The sequence below is a fragment of the Piliocolobus tephrosceles genome, chromosome 3 (assembly GCF_002776525.5).
Source record: "Piliocolobus tephrosceles isolate RC106 chromosome 3, ASM277652v3, whole genome shotgun sequence".
Taxonomy (NCBI): domain Eukaryota; kingdom Metazoa; phylum Chordata; class Mammalia; order Primates; family Cercopithecidae; genus Piliocolobus; species Piliocolobus tephrosceles.
In genome coordinates this window covers 82,529,696-82,551,459 of record NC_045436.1, presented here as the reverse complement: position 1 = coordinate 82,551,459, position 21,764 = coordinate 82,529,696, and the positions used below count along the sequence as shown (strand labels likewise).

Genomic DNA, 21,764 nt, shown 5'->3' with positions numbered 1-21,764 from the left:
ACATGTGTATCCAAGTGTCTTTTTAATATTATCACTTCTTTTCCTCTGAGTAGGTATCCAGTAGTGGGATTGCTGGATCAATGGTAGTTCTACATTTAGTTCTTTAAGGAATCTCCTTACTGTTTTCCTTAGTTGTACTAGTTTACATTCCATCCAGCAGTGTAAAAGTGTTCCTTTTTTACCACATCCATGCCAACATCTTTTTTTTTATTTTTTATTTTTTAATTATGGTCATTCTTGCAGGAGTAAAGAGGTATCTCATTGTGGTTTTGATTTCCATTTCCCTGATAGGTAGTGATGTTAAACATTTTTTTGTTTTTCTGCTACTTGTGTATCTTCTTTTGAGAATTGTCTATTCATGTCCTTAGCCCACTTTTTGATGGGATTATTTGATTTTTCTTGCTAATTTGTTGGGAGTTCCTTGTAGATTCTGGATATTAGTCCTTTGTTGGATGCATGGTGTATGAAGATTTCCTCCCACTCTGTGTGTTGTCTGTTTACTCTGCTGATTATTTCTTTTGCTGTGCAGAAGCTTTTTAGGTTAGTTAGGTCCCATCTATTTATCTTTGTTTTTGTTGCATTTGCTTTTGGGTTCTTAGTCATGAAGTGTTTTCCTAAACCAATGTCTAGAAGAGTTTTTCTGATGTTCTCTTCTAGTTTTTTTTTAATGGTTTCAGGTCTTAGATTTAAGACTTTGATCTATCGAGTTGATATTTATATAAGGTGAGAGATGAGAATCCGGTTTCATTCTTCTGTGTGTGTCTTGCCAATTATCCCAGCATCATTTGTTGAATAGGGTGTCCTGTCCTCACTTTATCTTTTTGTTTCCTTTGTCAAAGATCAGTTGGCTGTAAGTATTTGGCTTTATTTCTGGGCTCTCTATTCTGTTCCACTGGTCTAGGTGCCTGGTTTTATACTTGTAGCATGCTGTTTTTGTGCCTATATCCTTACAGTAGAGTTTGAAGTCAGGTAATGTGATGCCTCAGGATTTATTCTTTTTGCGTAGTCTTGCTTTGGCTATGCAGGCTCTTTTTGAGTTTTACATGAATTTTAGGTTTGCTTTTGCGAGTTCTGTGAAGAATAATGATGGTATTTTGATGGAACTTGCACTGAATTTATAGATTGCTTTTGACAGTATGGTCATTTTCACAATATTGATTTTATTCATTCATGAGCATGTGATGTGTTTCCATTTGTTAGTGTTACCTATGACTTCTTTCAGCAGTGTTTTGTAGTTTTCCTTGTAGAGGTTTTTCATGTCCTTGGTTAGGTATATTCCTAAGTATTTTATTTTATTTTTTTGCAGCTATTGTAAAAGGGGTTGAGTTCTTGATTTGATTCTCAGCTTGGTCGCTGTTGGTGTGTAGGAGTGCTACTGATTTGTGTACATTGATTTGGTATTCCAAAACTTTGCTGAATTTATTTATCAGGCAAGGAACTCTTTGGATGAGTCTTTACGGTGTTCTATGTATATGATCATATCATCAGTGAACAGCAACAGTTTTACTTCCTCTTTACTGATTTGGATGCCCTTTATTTCTGTCTGTTGTCTGATTGCTCTGGCCGGGTCTTCCAGTACTATGTCAAAGAGAAGTGGTGAAAGTGGGCATCCTTGTCTTGTTCCAGTTCTCAGGGGGAATACTTTAAACTTTTCCCTGGTCAGTACAGTGTTGGCTGTCAGTTTGTTGCAGATGACTTTTATTTCCTTAAGGTATGTCCCTTCTATGCCGATTTTGCTGAGGATTTTAATCATAAAGGATGCTGGACTTTGTCAAATGCTTTTTCTGCATTTGTTGAGTTGATCATATGATTTTTGTTTTTAATTCTTTTTTTATGTGGATGTATCACATCTATTGACTTGCATATGTACCAGCCTCCCTGGTATGAAACCCATTTGATCATGGTGTATTATCTTTTTGGTATCCTGTTGGATTTGGTTAGCTAGTGTTTTGTTGAGGCTCTTTGCAGCTATGCTCATCAGGGATATTGGTCTGTAGTTTTTGTTTGTTATGTCCTTTTCTGGTTTTGGTATATGATAATACTGGCTTCATATAATTATTTAGGGAGAATTCCCTCTTTCTCTATTTTTTGGAGTATTTTCAGTAGGATTGGTACCAATCTTTCTTTGAACATCTGATAGAATTCAACTGTGAATCCATTTGGTCCTGGACTTTTTTTTGGTCAGCAGTTTTTTTTTTTTTTTTTTTTTTTTTTTTGAGACGGAGTCTTGCTCTGTCGCCTGGGCTGGAGTGCAGTGGCCGGATCTCAGCTTACTGCAAGCTCCGCCTCCCGGGTTTACGCCATTCTCCTGCCTCAGCCTCCCGAGTAGCTGGGACTACAGGCGCCAGCCACCTCGCCCGGCTAGTTTTTTGTATTTTTCAGTAGAGACGGGGTTTCACCATGTTAGCCAGGATGGTAGCAGTTTTTAAATTACTGTTTCAACCTCACTACTTGTTATTGGTCTGCTCAGAGTTTCTATTTCTTCCTGTTTCAATTTGGAAATATTGTATATTTCCAGGTATTGATCCATTTCCTCTAGGTTTTCTAGTATGTGCACATAAAGATGTTCATAGTAGCCTTGAATGATCTTTTGTATTTCTGTGGTATCAATTGTAATATCTCCCATTTCATTTCTAATTGAGCTTATTTGGATCTTCTCTCTTCTTGATTAATCTCACTAGTGGTCTATCAATTTCGTTTATCTTTTCACAAAACCAGTTTTTGTTTCATTTATCTTTTTTCCTTCCCTTGTTCGATTCTATTGTTGAAACTCTCCAGTGTATTTTGCATTTCTCTAAGTATGTCTTTCATTTTCAGAAGTTGTGATTATTTTTTCTTTATGATATCTGTTTCTCTGGAGACCTTTTCATTAATATCCTGCATTGTTTTTTAAATTTCTTTAAGTTGGTTTTCACCTTTCTCTGGTGCCTGCTTGAGTAGCCCAATAATCAACCTTCTGAATTGTTTATTTGGCAGTTCAGAGATTTCTTCTTTGTTCGATCCATTGCTGGAGAGCTAGTGTGATCTTTTGGGGGTGTTATAGAACCTTGTTTTGTCATATTACCAGAATTACTTTAACTGGTTCCTTCTCATTTGGGTAGACTGTTTCAGTGGAAAGATTTGGAACTCAAGAGTTGCTGTTTAGATTTTGTCCCATGGGGTAATCCCTTCATGTGGTGCTCTCCCCCTTCCCCTAGAGATGGGGATTTCTGAGAGCCAGACTGCAGTGGTTGCTATTGCTCTGTGAGTCTAGCCACCCAGCGGGGCTACTGGCCTGCAGGCTGATGCTGGGGATTGTCTGCAAAGAGTCCTGTGATGTGATCCATGTTCAGGTCTCCTAGCCATGGATAACCAGCATCTGCTCCAGTGGAGGTGACAGGGGAGTGAAGCGACCTCTGTGGGAGTCCTTGGCTGTAGCTTCGTTTAGTGCACTGGCTTTCTCAAATACTGGTTATGCTAGCAGTGAAGCTATTGTGTGAACAGACTCAGTACTTCTGGTTAACCAGGATATTGCAGGCAATGGAATTAGTTGTTTTCTTCTTTAGAGCAGAGTTGTTCTTTTATCAGTTTGAGTTGATTGGCCTCCAGCCAGGAGGTGGCCCTTTCAAGAAAGCACTAGCTGCAGTAGTAGAAGGGGGATATAATCTTGCCCTGCATTGGCCAGGATAAGTACTTGGGTTTCTCAGGTGATGGGCAGGGCCATAGAGGTCCCAAGGGTTTATGTCATTTGTCTTTGGCTACCAGGTCTGGTAGAGAAAATCCATCAGGTGAGGACAGGGTTAAGCGGGTCTGAGCTCACACTCTTTTTGAGTGGGGCCTGCCATGGCCACTATGGGGTTCTCAGGCTAATGGAATTATGTTGCCAGGGGGATTATGATTGCCTCTGTTGCATCACACAGGTCACTAGGGAAGTGGGGAAAAGCCAGCACTGACAGGCCTTACCCGGCTGGGCGCGGTGGCTCACACCTGTAATCCCAGCACTTTGGGAGGCCAGGCGGGCAGATCACGAGTCAGAAGATCAAGACCATCCTGGCTGACACGGTGAAACCCCATCTCTACTAAAAATACAAAAAATTAGCTGGGCGTGGTGGTGGGCGCCTGTAGTCCCAGCTACTTGGGAGGCTGAGGCAGGAGAATCGTGCCACTGCACTCCAGTCTGGGTGACAGAGCGAGACTCCGTCTCAAAAAAACAAAACAAAACAAAAAGACAGGCCTTACCCAGCTTCCATGAAGCCAGCAAGACGAGTCTCACTCCTAGTGTGCCCCCCCCAACAGCATTGAATTTATATCAGTTTATATCCAGGCATCTGGTGAGCAGGGCTGAGATCTTGCCCCAGGCGATAAGCCTCCCTGCTGAGAAAGCAAGCATGGTTCTCAGGCCTCACCCCTCCCCACCTGCTCACACCTTTGGCTGCACCCATATCTGTACTTCCTGTTCGCCACCCCCAAGCTCCTGGATTCTGCTCAGGAAAATTCATGCTTGTCGAAAATATTACAAAGTTCATCTGGGAGCTTCCTTCACCCTGTGACTCCCCTCCAGTTCTCCTGGGTGCCTTCCCTTCCCCAAAGACCTCTGTGAGATAGGCCAGGAATGACTTCCCTGGACTCGAGCTGGGGACTCGCTCTTTCTGGTGCTTCTTTTCTCAGTACTGTTATATTTTGCTTGGCTCCCAAAATCCCAAGTCTGACATTGGTCTGAAGCAGAATTGGGGAACAGAAAAGCTATACCTGGTTAAGTAGTCTCTATATCTATAATCAGGCATAATGATGGAGTCCAGAAGAGCTTACTGAGAAAATGAGACTGATGATATTGTCATTTGCTGATGACACATGGTTTGTTGATGTACAGTAAACAGAGTAAATACAGTGTCAATTATAAATAACTAGCCAAGGCGCACACATGGCATGTTTGTTTCATGGTTGCTGCTTTATAAGTAGCACTGACGTTGTAAATATTGATGGTGTTGTGACGTTAACGGTAGTACTAGGTAATGACTAAGTATATGGACCCTGGAGCCATCTTTCCTGGTTCTAAGTCAGTCCTCCACCACTTAATAGCCATTTGAGTATGGGCCTTGTAGTCTTTGTTGATAAATGGGGATGATAATAGTACCTACCCCAGTAGGGTCACAGGCAGTAACTTTTAACTATTATTGTTGTTGCAGTTACCAGCTGGTATAAACGTGTAAGTACACGCAGCATGAGGCGTTGTAGTATAGTCCAAAGAATTCAGACCTTGGTGTTAGACTAGATTGGTTTCTTTCCTCAGTGTACATACTTCTGCTTAGTTGTGGAACCTCAAGAAAGCTACTTCACTTTTTGGAGCTTTAGTTTCTTCCTCTATTAAATGGTATTTACTGTACATGTTTATTATGAAGATAAGAGTGTATGAGTGCCTACTATAGAGGCTGATGTGTAGTAAATGTTTGACAAATGATACTCTTATTTGTTTTAGGGTTCATGGGTTTGCTTAACAACTCAGACTGACATGGGTCCTTAGTTATGAGAGGTAACCCTGAGCTGCTGTTTGCTCTAAATAAGGCTCAGAATTTCAGTATGATCAAATAGGGTCAGACCAATCTGGAACCAAATTATTAAGTTGGTTGATTAGCATTTGGAATAGTAATGTTAAATGTAATTTAAACCTCTATAACTTTTTTTTTTTTGGTATTTTCTCTTAGTAAGAGAAAAATTTTTAGTAGACTATTTTTTTTTCAGCATGCATGTCAGTTTATTCATCACACTTCCCCCAGGAACTCTCACTGGTTAGGGAATGAAAGAATTGAAGGAATGAGGGATGTACAGGTGGAAGTAAAAGGCACACCTTGAACGTGCTATGATGGGTTGAAGGGTTGAAAAGAGGTTGGTCTGAAATTGATGAGCCTCCCATTTCAGAAGCTCAGGAAGTTTGTGCCCAGGAAATATGCATGCCTTCAGCCAAATCCCCTGCACCTGATGGAGCAGAAGCAGGCACTGCCTACCCTGGCCTGGGCCGTCTGCTAGCTCTCATGTCAGGCATTTTCTGGGCCTGGCTGTTGCAGCTAGTGGGATCACTAACGTTGCATGGCCATGGCATCTTGGCCTAAACAAACAGGTGAGGCCTGGCTCTGTCTACACAGCAGCAAAAAAGATGACTGATTAGCAGGAGATCCGTAGTGCACAAATAATGGGAGAGGGTGTGCTTGCCAGCATTAGACAATAACTCCAAAATGGAGTGTAAACTCACAAGGAGTGGGTGACTCAAGGCTGGACACATGACTAAGTAAGAAAATGTGACTCTGTAAGCTGACCCAACTTCTGAACAAACCTCCTAATACAGTCACAGTGTGTTTCAGTCCCCTTGACTCGAAACCATCACAGAAGCAGAAAGAGGAAGAAGTGGTGGACTGCCCAGCTGGAGCCTGGGAACTGTCATGACTGTCTAGATCTCTGATGTCAGAGGGCGTCACAGCCTCCTCAGATGCTAAGCCTGGGACGGAGGAGGGGAACAGGATATAGATTCCCAGGAGGGCTGTCCTCAAGTCCCTCTCCCTGCCCATCTGCCTCCTCAGGCCTCCTCTTCTACCGCTTCTTCTTGGTCTCTTTCTTGGGCCTGTTGTTCACAGAAGGAATAGTAGCCTTGGGCTTCCTTGTCACCTCAGCACTTCTGGGCTCTGATGGTTCAGTGTCCTCCTCATGGGACTTGAGAATGGGTACGATGAGGCCAGCACACAGATGAGTTGGAAGATGGCTCCCAGGAAGAGTCCATACTGTAGCAGGTTCTCAAGGAAAGTGGGCTCGGGCACCTCTGGAGGTGAGAAGTCTAGGTCAGAGGCCATGGCCCAAATTGCTTGCTGCCTGAGGTCTCTTCTGACTCACCACTCTTCAGAGCTAACTCTCGCACTGCCGCCCCACTCCCCCGGAAGAGTAGACTTTGTAGGTTCATGGCAAAATTGAACAGAAAGTACAGAGGGTTCTCACATACCTCCTGCCTCCTTGCATGCATAGCATCCCATTCTTCAACATTCCCCACCAGAGTGGTACGCTTGTTAGAATCAATGAACAGACATTGACACGTCTTTATCACTCCAAGTCCACACTTTACATCAGGGTTCATTCTTGGTTGTACATGTTGTGGGTTTGGACAAATGTAATACAAATGACTTGTATTCACCATTGCAATATTGTAAAGAATAACTTCACTGCCATAAACATTCTCTGTGCTCTGTTTATTCATGCCTCTCCTCTACTTAACCCATGGTAACCACTGATCCTTTCACTGTCTCCATATTTTTTTCTTTTCCATGTCAAAAGACAAAATTACAACAAATGTAGTTAAAGATCAAATTGTTTTTTATTTGTCATTCATGAATCGGGAAAGCATGCATTCTACAAAATACAATGAGCACTTTCATGGAAGTATAATGAGTTTTGTAAGGAACAAATAAACAGAACAGTAGGAAAAAAACTGATTGATTAACATGAGATAACTTCAGGTTACTTTTCTAGAAAGGGTAAAAGCAGAGAGAACCAGCCAGTGTGGTGACTTACGTCTGTAATCTCAGCATTTTGGGAGGTCAAGGTAGGAGGATTGCTAGAGCTAAGGATTTTGAGACCAGCCATGGCAACATAGTAAGATCCCCATCTCTACAAAAAAATAAAAATAAAATATTAGCTGGGCATGGTGGCATACACCTGTAGCCCCAGCTTCTCAGGAGGCTGAGCTGGGAGGATTGCTTGACCCAGGAGGTTGACTCTGTAGTGAACCATGGTTGTGCCACTGCACTCTGACCTGGGTGACAGCAGAGCAAGACCTGTTTCAAAAAAAAAAAAAAAAAAAAATGCAGAGAGAACTTCCTTACTCAGGTGAACTGGAATCTCAAGTTTTCAGGAAAAACTGGTCTGTTTGCGGATCTACCTGCTTCGTTAAAGTTTCATTTTGATTAAGTGGTACTTAGCATGAGTGACTATTTTGATTTGATCTGCTCTGCTGAGGCCTAGTACAGGAGCTCAGTCAACAACAGCCTCCTATAATTTTTATTTAACATTCAGAATGTCATATAGTTGAAATCATACATTATGTAGCTTTTTCAGATAGGCCTCTTTAAAGTAAGACAAAATTTTAACCTATAAATTATGTTTGTGTTGAAAAAATATATCTGGGAAGATTGCCCTCTTGAGCCAACTTGCAAATTCCTTCAGGGAGCTGGGAGATGGGAAGAGGACTTATGCCTTGCCAACCAGATCATCAGCCAGTCCCTGAGCTTAGTGTGTTGATGTGTTGTGGCTGAATTGCTCTCACACCTTCCTTCTCATGATATTTTTAACTGTATTGGACTAAGTCCACAGTGTAGAGTTATAAATAGGGCTTGGGGAAGTGACATGGTCATGCTAATAATTAGGTGCCTCTTCAGACCTGTGTCTGTAAATATGTGTTCCATTTTTGTTCATTGGAGAGGCCGAGTCCTGTGTGGGAGAAGAGCAGAAAAGAAAGCAAATTGGCTGGGCTTGGCACACGGCATTTAACAGAACAAAACCTTACCATTAACCAGACCTTAAAAGCCAGTTTGGTGATTACCTGTTGTTTTAAATCTCATCAGTCAGTCACTCTCTCCCCTAGTAGCTTATCAAAATATTTCTTCCAGTTAGGATCAGTTTCTGGTAGATACCTATCTTGATCTTGATACACACCCAGTGATGTAGTGCCTCTTACAGTTTTGCCCTCGGCAACTGCCTAACTGGCCATTTCCAGCCTAACGTGGTCATCCGGCTCTTACCTGTGTGGAACTTAGAGTTGGCTTTTCCTTCTCGACTTAGAGCTATGGTACTTAAGGAAATACTTGAATCTGTCCCTGACAAAGGAGGGGAAGCCCCTGCATGCCTGCACAATTTCCTTCTATATATTGTTCATGGATAGATGAACTGAAAAGATTTTTTTGCCACTTTCTGTTCTGCCTCCTGTCTTGAGTCTTCCTCTGGGAGATAAAGAGTGGAAAGAGTCCAGATACGGTGGCTCACATCTGTAATCCCAGCACTTAGGGAGGGCGAGGTGGGCAGATCACCTGAGGTCAGGAGTTCGAGACCAGCCTGACTAACATGGTGAAAACCCATGTCTACTAAAAACACACAAAAAATTAGCCAGGTGTGGTGATGCATGCCTGTAATCCAAGCTACTAGGGAGGCTGAGGCAGGAGAACCGCTTGAACCTGGGAGGCGGAAGTTGCAGTGAGCTAGGATTGCATCATTACACTCCAGCCTGGGCAACAAGAGCAAAACTCCATCTCAGAAAAAAAAAAAAAAAGTGGAAAAAGAGTGGAAAGGGGATAGGAGAAGAAAGACTTAAGGATTTATGAAGAGGCAGACTTGGGTCTAGACACTGAGATGGAGCAACATCTATGAACATCTAGGAGGCCAGTCATCTTGGGCAGGGGTTAGCAAACGTGTTCACTAAAGAGCTAAATACTAAATATTTTAGACTTCCAGGGCCAGATGGTCTCCATCATGTCTACTCAACTCTGCCACTATAGCATGAAAGCAGCCATATGTAAAATGTAAAGGAAAAGGCATGGCTGTGCTCTAGTAAATCTTTATTTATGGGCACATGTCCATTCTTACTTAGCTTGCTAACCACACAGAAACATGTAGGGAGCTGCATGTGGCCTGTGGGTGGCAGTTTGCTGTGAGGTAGGATAATATAAGAAACCTGATGTTAATAAGTTTTGTAGTATCTGTGCTGCCTGTGTATTCTCTGTAGAGATCCTTTTCGTGCTCACTTAGCGAAGTGAAAAATAACTGGAAATGCTACCCGAATCCAATGAGTGGAAGGGAGTTGTGCTGACTTTTGGGCAGTGGAGAAGTATTCCCCCTGGAGGCCGGCTGGGATAGTGGCAGCAAAAAGCAGAGTGAGAACCACAGGGCAATGAGAGACTGCTGGCTACACACCATAGATTCAGTCTTTCATTCATTCTCTGCCGATACCTTGGTGGTTTTGTGTTTGATTTTAAAAGGGGAAGCCAATCTTTTTTTTTTTTTTTTTTTTAAATTCTTTCAGCAAAGCAATTTACTTCTGCAGAAGGGTGCCACTTGCGTCACTCAAGATCGCAAGAACACAGAGAACAAAGGAGACCAGGGGTTTTTATCCTTAATGCAGTCCCTATCTCTGTGCCACGCCCCCATGGACTGGGGTTGGATCGCACAATTTGAGCTGACCTGATTGGCTACTTGTACATATTGTTTTGAATACAGAAGGGGAGGAAGACAGAGGTGGAGTGTGTGAGCCGTGCAGTTTCAGGGGAATTTGGGGTACAGGTAAACAAGGGAACAGATGTGAGTTATTGACTAGAGCTGATGGGAAGAGGGTAGGCTGTTTACGGTAACTAGGGGCAAGGAAGAACAAGAAAGTTGAGTTTGAGAACAAAGGATAAGGAAATTAACAAGCTAAACTCTGTAAGAGAAACTCAGAAAGACTTACTGTATCTTACATGATAGTTGAGGAAGCATCTGTAGGGAATCCAGAAGGAGCATTCATAAAGGTATTACAAGCCTGGAAAAAGCACATGAGCACTGAGCTGACTATTGAGCCGGAGGTGGCCTCGGACAGCAATGGCATCAACTTGTCAGGCTTTGGGAGTGAGCAGCTGGACATCAATGACGCACTAAATTACGTCTTGCCTTATTTCTTATAGAAAAATCTATAAGATGTAGAATCAATGTTGTTACTGTTAGGGACAAGCTGCCCCAGGAACCGCCTCCCCGCCGTAGTGCAGCTGACCCTTACCCTGAATACTCTGCAACTGCATTCCTGAACCCTTATCTAGGTGCCACAGCAAGGTCACCAGACTTGCTACACTAAGCAAACCCTGCTTACAACCCTCCAGGTGGCACAGGGAAGGTCACAAGAAACGTGGATAAATCACGAGAAACGTGGATATACCCTCTTGTAAATTCCTCCAGTCATGAGATGATATGTGGTAAAGTTAACTGACAAGACCAAGAAGCAGCTTCTCTGCTCCTTCTGGGATCTCCAGAAGGAGACTTCTGAAGACTAAGTGGAGCCTCCTGTAGCAGCAGAAGACAGCTCAGAGAAACATGGACAACATGTTCGAGAGCTACATCAACAACCTTAGGTGGCAGCTGATGACTCCGGGCCAGGAGAAGCTGAAGCTGGAGGCGGAGCTTGGCAACATACAGGGGATGGTGGAGGACTTCAAGAACAAGTATGAGGATGAGAACAATAAGCGTGCAGATGTGGAGAATGAAATTGTCCTCATCTAAAGGATGTGGATGAAGGTTACATGAACAAGGTAGAGCTGGAGTCTTGCCTGGAAGGGCTGCCTGATGAGATCAATTTCCTCAAGCAGCTATATGAAGAGGAGATCTGGGAGCTGCAGTCCCAGATCTCGGACATATCTGTGGTGCTGTCCATGGACAACAGTCGCTCCCTGGGCATGAACAGCATCATTTCTGAGGTCAAGGCGCCATATGAGGAGATCGCCAACTGCAGCCAGGCCAAGCTGAGAGCATGTACCAGATCAAGTATGAGGAGCTGCAGACGCTGGCTGGGAAGCACAAGGATGACCTGTGGTGTATAGAGACTGAAATTTCCAAGATGAACCGGAACATCGGCCGACTCCAGGCTGAGACTGAGGGCCTCAAAGGCCACAGGGCTTCCCTGGAGGCCCTCATTGCAGATGCCGAGCAGCGTGGGGAGCTGGTCGTTAAGGATGCCAATGCCAAGCTGTCTGAGCTGGAGGTCTCCCTGCAGCGGGCCAAGCAGGACATGGCGTGGCAGCTGCTTGAGTACCAGGAGCTGATGAACGTCAAGCTGGCTCTGGACATCGAGATAGCCAGCTACAGGAAGCTGCTGGAGGGCGAGGAGAGCCGGCTGGAGTCTGGGATGAAGAACATGATTATCTATACGAAGACCACCAGCGGTTATGCAGGTGGTCTAAACTCGACCTATGGGGGCCTCACAAGTCCCCGCTTTGGCTCTGGCGTGGGCTCCACCTCCTTCAGCTGCACCAGGACCACCAGGGCTGTGATTGTGAAGAAGATCAAGACCCATGATGGGAAGCTGGTGTCCTAGTCCTCTGACATCCTGCCCAAGTGAACAGCTGCTGCAGCCCCTCCCAGCCTGACCCTCCTGCCGCTCTCCCAGAGAGCGGAAGAGTAGCACAGGGAACCAGAGACCCACCTGAGGCCCAGCCCTAGCCCTCAGTCTACCCACGGGGGAGTTCACTACCTGGGCATCCCCCATGCCCATGCCTTCAGCTACAAAACAATTCAACTGCTTTTTCTTTTTGTCCAAAATAAAACCTCAGCTCTGCCAATAGCTAACCTTATAGTTACCTGTTTTTCTCAAATGTAAAAGATGGGTATTCTGAAAAACCATACAAAGAGTCCCTCTCTTCAGCCTGCATCCAACAACTCATGAAATTAGAAACTGTCCAACCACAGGAAAACAGCCTGGCTAAGATTCAAAGTGTAGGCAAAAGCCTGCAGAGAGTGAAGAGAATCCTCATGGGCCCAAGGAGCATCCAGAAAAGTCACTTCAAAGAGGTGGGAAAGCAGAGCAACAGGAGGGGACAGGGTGCCTGGGCATTTGTGGAGAGCGCTGCCAAAGAAAAAAGGCTCTGGAGTCCAGCTCCAAGGGAGCTGGAACGGCCTCACACAGAACAGGGGCATGAGAAGTTAGCAGGAAAACTCTGTCTATATCAAGCCTTCATTCACCCAAGAGCATAAGGTAGCAGTCTCCTCTTTGCTGAAACCCTTCTCCATGAGCGTGCCTTCTGCCTCCACCCCTGCAAAAGCCCTGCCTGAGGTCAGAAACAGATTGAAAGACTTACCCATTTTGGTTTTAGAAAATGCAAAGTTGAATTAAAACCAATTGTACATTTCAGAAAAGTTGTCTCAATAGACTTTGCTCGCAAAGACACCTCCATTCTCTGCAGCGAAGAGCCTCATAAATGGCCCTTCACAAGGGGCTTTTTCATCTTTAGGAGACCCGAGTCTTCAGGAAAATCTTTTTCTGGAAGTATTTGCTCATCAGAGCGTTTTAAAAATGCCACTGCAAGAAATGCCTTTGAACAAAGCATTTTTATGGAGAACACTGCTATGCCAGAAGGCACCATCTCTGAAAACACAACCTACAACCATCCACCTGAGGCAGATTCTGTTGGCACTGTGTTCAACTTAGAGAAGACTGTGAAACACAATGGAAATACAACAACATGGGCACTGGCCTGTCCCCCGAGCCCAAATGCTTCAGTTACCCACTGCTCTTATCCCCAGGTGATCAGTTTGAAATTTAGCTAAACCAGCAACTACGCCCCCCATCCCCAACAATGATGTGAGAAGACTCATTTCTCATGTTATCTGGACCTTGAAGAGGGACTGCTCTGAGACCCACGTGCAGTTGGCCTGTACCAAGCTCATCTCCAGGACAGACCTCCTGTTTCATCAGTGAGCAGCAAGAAGCAAAAATGTCCAAGGCAGAATGGGATATGGACCAATGGAAAACTGAGAGCTATATCAATGAGAGCATGGAAGCCCAGAGCAAACAGAAAGAGCAGAAGTCAAGTGAGGTGAGGACCACACAGAAACATGAGACCCAGACTTTTCCATCATTCAGCATCTGCTAGGAAAGTGCCCACACAGGAGAACCTGGGACTCCCAGACCATAGTTTGTCTTGGCCATGTAACTTCGGCCATGACAGTGATCTCCCACTTTGCTCATTTAGAGAGTGAAACAGATTAGTACACAAGGTAAACTGTAGGCTGGACGTGATGGCTCACGCCTGTAATCCTAGCACCTTGGGAGGCTGAGGTGGGTTGATCACTTGAGATCAGGAGTTTGAGACCAGCTTGGTCAACATGGTGAAACCCTGTCTCCAAGGGGAAGGAAGTCTTAATGTCCACCCATTTTCTTTAATAATGAAGCTGTATTATTTATATCTCAGAGAATTAATTCATTTCAGGTAATTTGTTGGAATTTTCCTTTCACATTTTTCAGTATTAACGATCTTACCTCTTTGTACTACTAGCCTAAGAGTTCATTAATTTTTAGGTGATAAGTAGCTGTTGTTAATAATTTATTTTATGTTTGTTTTATTGATTTATTTGTGCATATTTAACCATCTACCATAATTTTTACCTTATATCAACAGGATTCTTACTACAGGTTTAATGACCTTAACTACAGATGGATCTCTTTGGATAACTGGACCTACAGCAAGGAATTTAAATTACCCTTTGAAATTAGGTATGTATGTTTGTGGGTGTATTTTTATTATTATTTGAACTTTTCTTCTTTTTCTGTCTAAGCAAAAATCTGTGTTTTGTTTGTTTAGGTTACATATCTGAGAGTTAAGTAAGATGAAAGCCTTGTATTATAAAAGTGAATATATTATAAAAGTGAATATGAAAGTGAATATATTGTATTATAAAAGTGAATATTTATGTTTTGTTTTGTATATGAGGATGGTGCTACTAATCAACAGTCACCAAATAGTGTCTTATGGAGTCATTTTTCCAGTGGTTATAATGGAGTCATCTAGACCTACTCAGATCTTATGTAGATTTCCTCTTTCCCACTCCCTTGTAATCATCAGAGTATATATTTATTATAATATTATAATATATACTCTGATGATTACATTATGATTAGCAATCATAATGTAATTACTAATGTAATTAGTAATGATTAGTAATCATTAGAGTAGATATTATATTGTCTAGTAGGATTATAATTTGCTGTATGTCTAGTAGATGTATCATTTGCTACTATGTCTAGTAGATGTATCATTTGCTCTATGTAGTACTTACCAGCTATTGAGACTATGACCTTGACCTATACTACATGGTGAGGCCAGGAGGTGAAGCACAGGTATTGTTTTCAGTAATGTTCTGTTATTGCAAGCAAATATTTCCATATGAGGCAGATGTTACCCAAAGGTACCACTACTACTACTAAATTAAAAAAATCCTTCCGTCCCTTTTATGTGATTTTTTTTCTTTTTGGTAATTATTTACTAGTCTTTTAAAGGGGGAAAAAGGCCAGAATACTGTTATCAATATCATGGAGTTTCTCCTGTGCTCCAGGCTTTTATTTACAGATAATCTTTAGAATATCTTTCATAATGGTTCTATTTCACCTTGAACTCAACATATCCTATTGACTTTCCCCCTTAAAACTTTATATTCTAACAGCTTCATTGTTTCTCTTAATGTAACACCATTTTCCAATCTATGTCTAAGGTGCTTTGGGCTTATTACATCTTTTCTTCATCTTCCTGTGTTCAGTCTGTTCTGGGTCTTGCAAATTTTTGTCTAACATTTCTCTTGGTTTTGCCCCTTCCATCTCATTTCCATCTTTTCATCTTTGCCTAGAAGATGAGTGCCAGGAAAGAGGCCAAAGCTGCCTTATCAAGTTTCTTGCTTCATTCTTTTATTCTCCAATCTTTTCTATTTAGGAACATTAGATTAATCATCCCAGAATATTGATTTTGCCAAGATAGGTATTCGCTCAAGAATAGCAAGTGTCTGTTTTACTTGGCAAATCAAGTATAAACTTCTCACTTGTCTGTGAAAATACAGCTGAATGATGTCTGTCCCTGTAACACTGCCCGCACCTCTCTGCCCCTTGGATTTGTCCAGCTTTTTCCTCCTTAGCTCTCCAGCCCAAATTACACATATGAGTCAATTACCTAGTAATTCATGCTGTCAACACCTCCTTGTTTTGGTTTCACTCTTTGCAGGGGTAAGGGGTTCCTGCAAAGAGCAAAGAGTGTAAGGGGAATAGAAATGCCTCTACCCAGGCATTTCTACCTAGTTAAAAAAAATACTTTATTGATATATAATTAACATACTATACAATTCAGTCATTTAAAGTATATAATTCAATGGTTTTTAGTATATTTACAGTTACAAAACCATCACCACAATCAATTTTAGAACATTTTCCTCATCCCCCGCAAAAAGTTACACCCATTAGCAGTTGTTTGCCATTGCCCACTCCTCCCGCCCCTGAATTCTTACCCCAGCCCTAGGAACCGCTACTTTACATTCTGTCCCTCTGAATTTGCTTGTTCTGGTTACCTCATATAAATGGAATCATACAATATGTGGGCCTTTGTGACTGCCTCTTTCACTTAGCATAATAATGTTTTCAAAGTTCATCCATGTTGTAGCATGTATCAGAACTTCATTCCTTTTTATTGTTGAATGGTATTTTATTGTATGAATGTAACACATTTTATTTATTCTTCTCTTCATTAAGTTCTTGTTTCCATCTCGAAATCTTTTCTTATGAGATGAACTCTGATAGCACTTGTAGTTGTTCAACAATATTGCCAGCCAGCCACCAAATGCCAACCAGATTGCAGACTCCTTAAATTCAGGCACTAGTACAGTTTCCTGTAAGGCTTAGCGGAGTGCTGGGTGCATAATATTCATTTATAGATGATAGTTTTCTAACGTGTTCTCTTAGACAGTGTCAGTAAATGTAGTTTGTGAGAACGTTTTATGTCTATTATTTAACTTGGTTCTCTTTTTCTTTTTTTTGAGACGGAATCTCGCGAGTGCAATGGCGGGATGCCCGCTTACTGCAACCTCCGCCTCCTGGGTTCAAGTGATTCTCCTGCCTCAGCCTCCCCAGTAGCTCGGCTTACAGGCAACTGCCACCACACCTGGCTAGTTTTTTGTAATTTTAGTAGAGACAGGGTTTCGCCATGTTGGCTAGTCTGGTCTTGAACTCCTGACCTCAGGTGATCCGCCTGCCTAGGCCTCCCAGAGTGCTGGGATTACAGGCATGAGCCACTGCTCCCAGCCTAACTTGGTTCTCATAATAACTTTCTGAAGTATTAACTAGAAAAATTCAATATATTTAGAATTTATAAGTTGTGCTCTTGGTTTTATGGTGATTTATTGATACATTATAGAGAAAGATAAACTGCATCACTCAAAGAATGTAAGTATGTTTTAAAGCAGTACTTCTGAAAATGTCACTGGAAACTACCTTTAAGAATTTTTTTTTGTGGAACATTTATTTCTTTAGGCCTTAAATAATAAGAAAGATACTTATCTAAGTTAATGTTTCAAACATCTTGTTTTAAAAATCTTCTCTTTTTTTTAGCAAATGGCAAAAAGTAAATTTGATTCTTGAAGGAGTGGATACAATTTCAAAAATCCTGTTCAATGAAGTCACTATTGGGGAAACAGACAATATGTTCAATAGATATGTAAGTTTATAATGACATCAGGTTAAAAAACCATTTATGTGTGTTTATGTTAATTGCTTTTGTGAGTAGAGAAAAGTAAATGCATAATTGACCATGTGACAAATACAAGCTCATTAAAGCCTGGATGAGTTACTTCATTTCTCAGTTGCCACATTTGTGAAATAATGGAAACCTTACAAACCCCATGGGGTTAGTGTGGGGATTTAGTAAGCTAATTATATAAAATGTTGGCAAGTTCTTGGCACATAGGAAGTGTTCAAAACATGCCAGTCCCTTCTTTGGTGATACAGTTTCGTTGGACAAATGATTTTAAAATAAAATGCCATTTCCTTTCTGGAATAGTTACATTAAGAGATTATATCCTGATCTTCTTTTCCTTTCAAAGGTAAACTTTTCAAAACAAAAATAACTCATGACTTAGAAATGCATGCTGTTCATACCAGAGAGGCAGGTTGTCATGAACTGTCTAGGAAACACTTGGCAGTTCAAGACCACATATAAGTAGACCACATTCCAGAGCTAAAGTTATTTTTTGCTCTATCCATTTCCCTAGAACCATCATTCTGCCAGGAAAAGTAGAAGGAGAAACCTAGAAACTTGGATTGGGTAGGAAAATATGCTTAGTTTTAACTAAAAGTGGGCAACTAAGTGATACTACAGTATTTCAGAGAAGTGTTTCCTTTTGCAAGGAGGCTAAACCTAGATTGGCATTATATTATGCATCTTTCATACAAAATGCCTTTATCTAAAATTTTACACACAAGATTACTTCCACATCATAGGTTTGTCTGTTCGTTCCCTTTAACTTAGAGCTTTGATATTACCAATGTGGTCAGAGACGTGAACTCCATTGAGCTGCGTTTCCAGTCAGCAGTGTTGTATGCAGCACAGCAGAGCAAAGCTCACACACGCTACCCGGTGCCCCCAGACTGCCCTCCACTTGTGCAGAAGGGTGAATGTCATGTCAACTTTGTCCGGAAGGTAATGGTCTCTCAAACAGGTCGGGTTTTATTTTTGAGGACAGGATGTGCTGGCATATGAAATGCTTATTTGGAGACTCCCATGACATTTCAGAAGTTAGGAATCTCTTTCCTGATCCCTTAGTGGGGTTTGAAAATTTGAAATAAAACCAAAAGATTATTTGAAATATTGTGGAGAATCTTTATCTTTTTCTAAGTTTTCTTCCTGTAGCGTGTTCAGAACTTAGGTAACAGAAAAAGAAAGGAAAAGAAAATTATGTGGCTGAAAATGGAGCTTTACAAATTATTTTTTTAACATTTAAGTTTATCAAACTTTTCACCAGATTGTGAAAATGTATTAGTGATTCTTGTTTCTAGGAAGCCTTCTGCAAATATTAGTATATTTGATGATATGTTCTTGCATCTTACTGTCGGGTTCTCATAAAATCTAACAAATCTAAAAAAAATCTAAAAAAGTCCACAAAAGTAATTATTTTTCTTTGAGTCTGATTCCATTCTAGAGGACTTGGATCTATTTTACTACATGATTAAATTAGTATTCTGTGCGACACTTGGTTTTTTAATGTTTATTAAATTTTATTTCATATTTAAACAATTTAATTGTATAAACTATACATAAAAGTTATCATTTTAATAATTTTTAAGTGTACAATTTAGTAGTGTTAAGTATATTTACATTATTGAGTAACCATAGAACTTTCTCATCTTGCAAAACTGAAACTCTATACCCATCACCCATTATGTTATATTATACTCATTATTGTTTGAACAGTAGCTCTCCATTTCCTTCTCCCTAGCCCCTGGCAACCACCCTTCTACTCTTTTCTTTCTTTTTTTTTTTTTGAGACTGGGTCGCACTCTGTCGCCCAGGCTGGAGTACAGTGGTGCGATCTCAACTCACTGCATTCTCCACCTCCCGGGCTCAAGTGATCCTCCCATCTAGGTCTCTTGAGTAGCTGGGACTACAGGCGAACGCCACCGTGCCCAGGTAATTTTTGTATTTCTTTTGTAGAGACAAGATTTTGCCATGTTGACCAGGCTGGTCTTTAACTCTAAGGCTCAAGCAATCTGCCCACTTTGGCCTCCCAAAGTGCCGGGATTACAGGTGTGAGCCACCCTCTTTTCTATGTGTTTGATTCCTCTAGAAATCTTATATAAGGGGAATCACACAGTATTTGTCTTTTTTTGACTATTTCACTTAGCATAATTTCCTCATGATTCATCCATGTTGTAACATGTGTCAGAATTTCTTTACTTTTTAAGGCTGAATAACATACCATTCTATGCATATACCACATTTTGTTTATCCGTTCATCTGTTGATGGACATGTAGGTTGCTTCCATCTTTTGGCTATCGTGAATAATGCTGCTATGAACATGGGTGTACAAATATCTCTACATGACCCTTCTTTCAGTTCTTTTGGATATATTCCCAGAAATGATGTGGTTAGATCATATGGTAATTCTATTTTTAATTTTTGAAGGATTGAATTTATTTATTATTTATTTATTTGAGATGGAGTCTTGCTCTGTTGCCCAAGCTGGAGTGTAGTGGCGAGACCTCGGCTCACTGCAACCTCCGCCTCCCGTGTTAAAACAGTTGTCTTGCCTCGGTCCCCTGAGTAGCTGGGATTCCAGGCATGCACCACCACACTTGGCTAATTTTTTTATTTTTAGTAGAGACGGAGTTTCGCCATGTTGGCCAGGCTGCTCTTGAACTTCTGACCTCAGGTAGTCCACCTGCCTTGGCCTCCCAAAGTGTTGGGATTACAGACGTGAGCCATGAAATTAGTTTTAACAACAAATGTAGTGATTTGGCTCATTGTGAAGACACTAAACATATTTTCCCAATACTCTTTAGGCAAAACTGTTACATTAGCTAATATGTTCTGATTAAATTAAGTGGCTCTCTTTCAGCTGGATGGATTTACTATTAAATTATGTTTCCTTAATATAAGTACTAGGGTTAAAATTATACCTCCTCTTGTTTGATTCAACCTACCCAAACTTATGTCAATGATCCATTAGCCATTTGTTCAAACTACTGTAATAACAGCCTTAGAGTATTGCTTTGACAAGTAGTCAAGTATTCCATGGAATATTTGTATACTTATAATTCTGGATAAGATTTATCTTTTGATTCTTTTGCCTTTGGCTTCCAATGACACAGTGGTTTAAATGCTAGAGGTTGTACTTTTTACCTCTCCCTTTCCTTCCTTTCTTTTCTTTTTTTTTTAAGATGGAGTCTTGCTCTGTCGCCCAGGCTGGAGTGCAGTGGCATGACCTCGACTCACTGCAACCTCTGCTTCCCAGGTTCAAATGATTCTCCCGCCTCAACCTCCTGAATAGCTGGGATTACAGGCACCTGCTACCATGCCTGGCTAATTTTTGTATTTTTTAGTAGAGATGAGGGTTCACCATGTTGGCCAGGCTGGTCACGAACTCCTGACCTCAGGTGATCTACCCACCTTGGCCTCCCAAAGTGCTGGGATTACAGGTGTGAGCTACTGTGCTGGCTTCCCATTCCATTTTTAACCTTTATCAAAACTGAAACTAACCTGGATCCTAATGTGAAAAGTTACTTTTCAAGTCATTAATAAAGATAATATCAATGTTATACATATATTCATATGCTATTTTCCCTCCACACTCTATTCAATTTGTGGTATTTAAAACATACTCTCAAGTTATCTAGATAGAACAAAACCCTTTGTCACTGACATCAGGAATCATACCCAGTTTTCTGCTATCACAATGTTTTGGAAACTAATCTTAGGGTAGACTTCCAGAACAATTGCAAGTTGCATCTAGGTATTTCTGACTAGATTGACATGGTCCGGTGGGAAGACACCTGAGTTGGAGACCAAATCAAGAGTCTTGGGTTTGAATTCTGGCTTTGTGACCATAGAATAACTTTAGGCATGCCCATCATTTGTACATGGAGCTAATCCCTGATATGAGGATATAGTGAAATAACAATGTAAGTGCACTTTGCATGTTGTAAAGTGCTATACAACCATTCAAAAAGTAGAGTGGTGATATCTATTTTGGAGGCTTATTACTATAATTACAGGTAATGAACAAGATGCTCAGCTTAGCTTATTATGAAGTTAATGGGGGTCTTTAGTTTAATCTCTTAATCCTGTTATCTTCGTGAGCTGAGAATATACGTCACCTCTGGACCACTATTGTAGAAATTGACTGTAGAACATGTGTGTCTGAACAATATGACATCTGATTGTAAAACATGTGTGTTTGAACAATATGAAATCAGTGCACCCTGAAAAAGAACAGAATAACAGCGATTTTCAGGGAACAAGAGAAGATAACCATAAGGTCTGACTGCCTTAGGGGTCAGGCAGAATAAAGCCATATTTTTCTTCTTGCAGAAAGCCTATAAACGGATGTGTGAGTAGGAGTAGGAGCAATATTGCTGAATTCTTTTCCCAGCAAGGAGTAACCCTGGGGAAGGAATGCATTCCTGGGGGTAGGTCTATAGATGGTTGCTCTGGAGTGTCTGTCTTCTGCAGTTGAGATAAGGACTGAAATACGCCCTGGTCTCCTGCAG

The 21,764-nt window shown here is 41.4% G+C and overlaps 1 protein-coding gene and 1 pseudogene across 4 annotated transcripts in view; one reads left to right on the top strand and one right to left on the bottom strand.

Moving 5' to 3' along the window:
* Positions 1 to 21,764, top strand: part of MANBA (mannosidase beta) — a 138,822-nt gene that overhangs the window by 19,567 nt on the left and 97,491 nt on the right. For 2 of the 4 annotated variants that reach the window (XM_023220104.2, XM_023220106.3), the window contains exons 2-4: positions 14,145 to 14,239; positions 17,111 to 17,216; positions 18,027 to 18,197. In XM_023220104.2, the coding sequence (XP_023075872.1) occupies positions 14,145 to 14,239; positions 17,111 to 17,216; positions 18,027 to 18,197 (372 nt within the window). Of the gene's footprint in view, positions 1 to 13,205; positions 13,563 to 14,144; positions 14,240 to 17,110; positions 17,217 to 18,026; positions 18,198 to 21,764 lie in introns of those variants that run through there. The other 2 variants (XM_023220105.3, XM_023220107.2) reach the window with 2 other exon arrangements.
* On the bottom strand, positions 6,326 to 6,818 carry LOC116418741 (annotated as a pseudogene).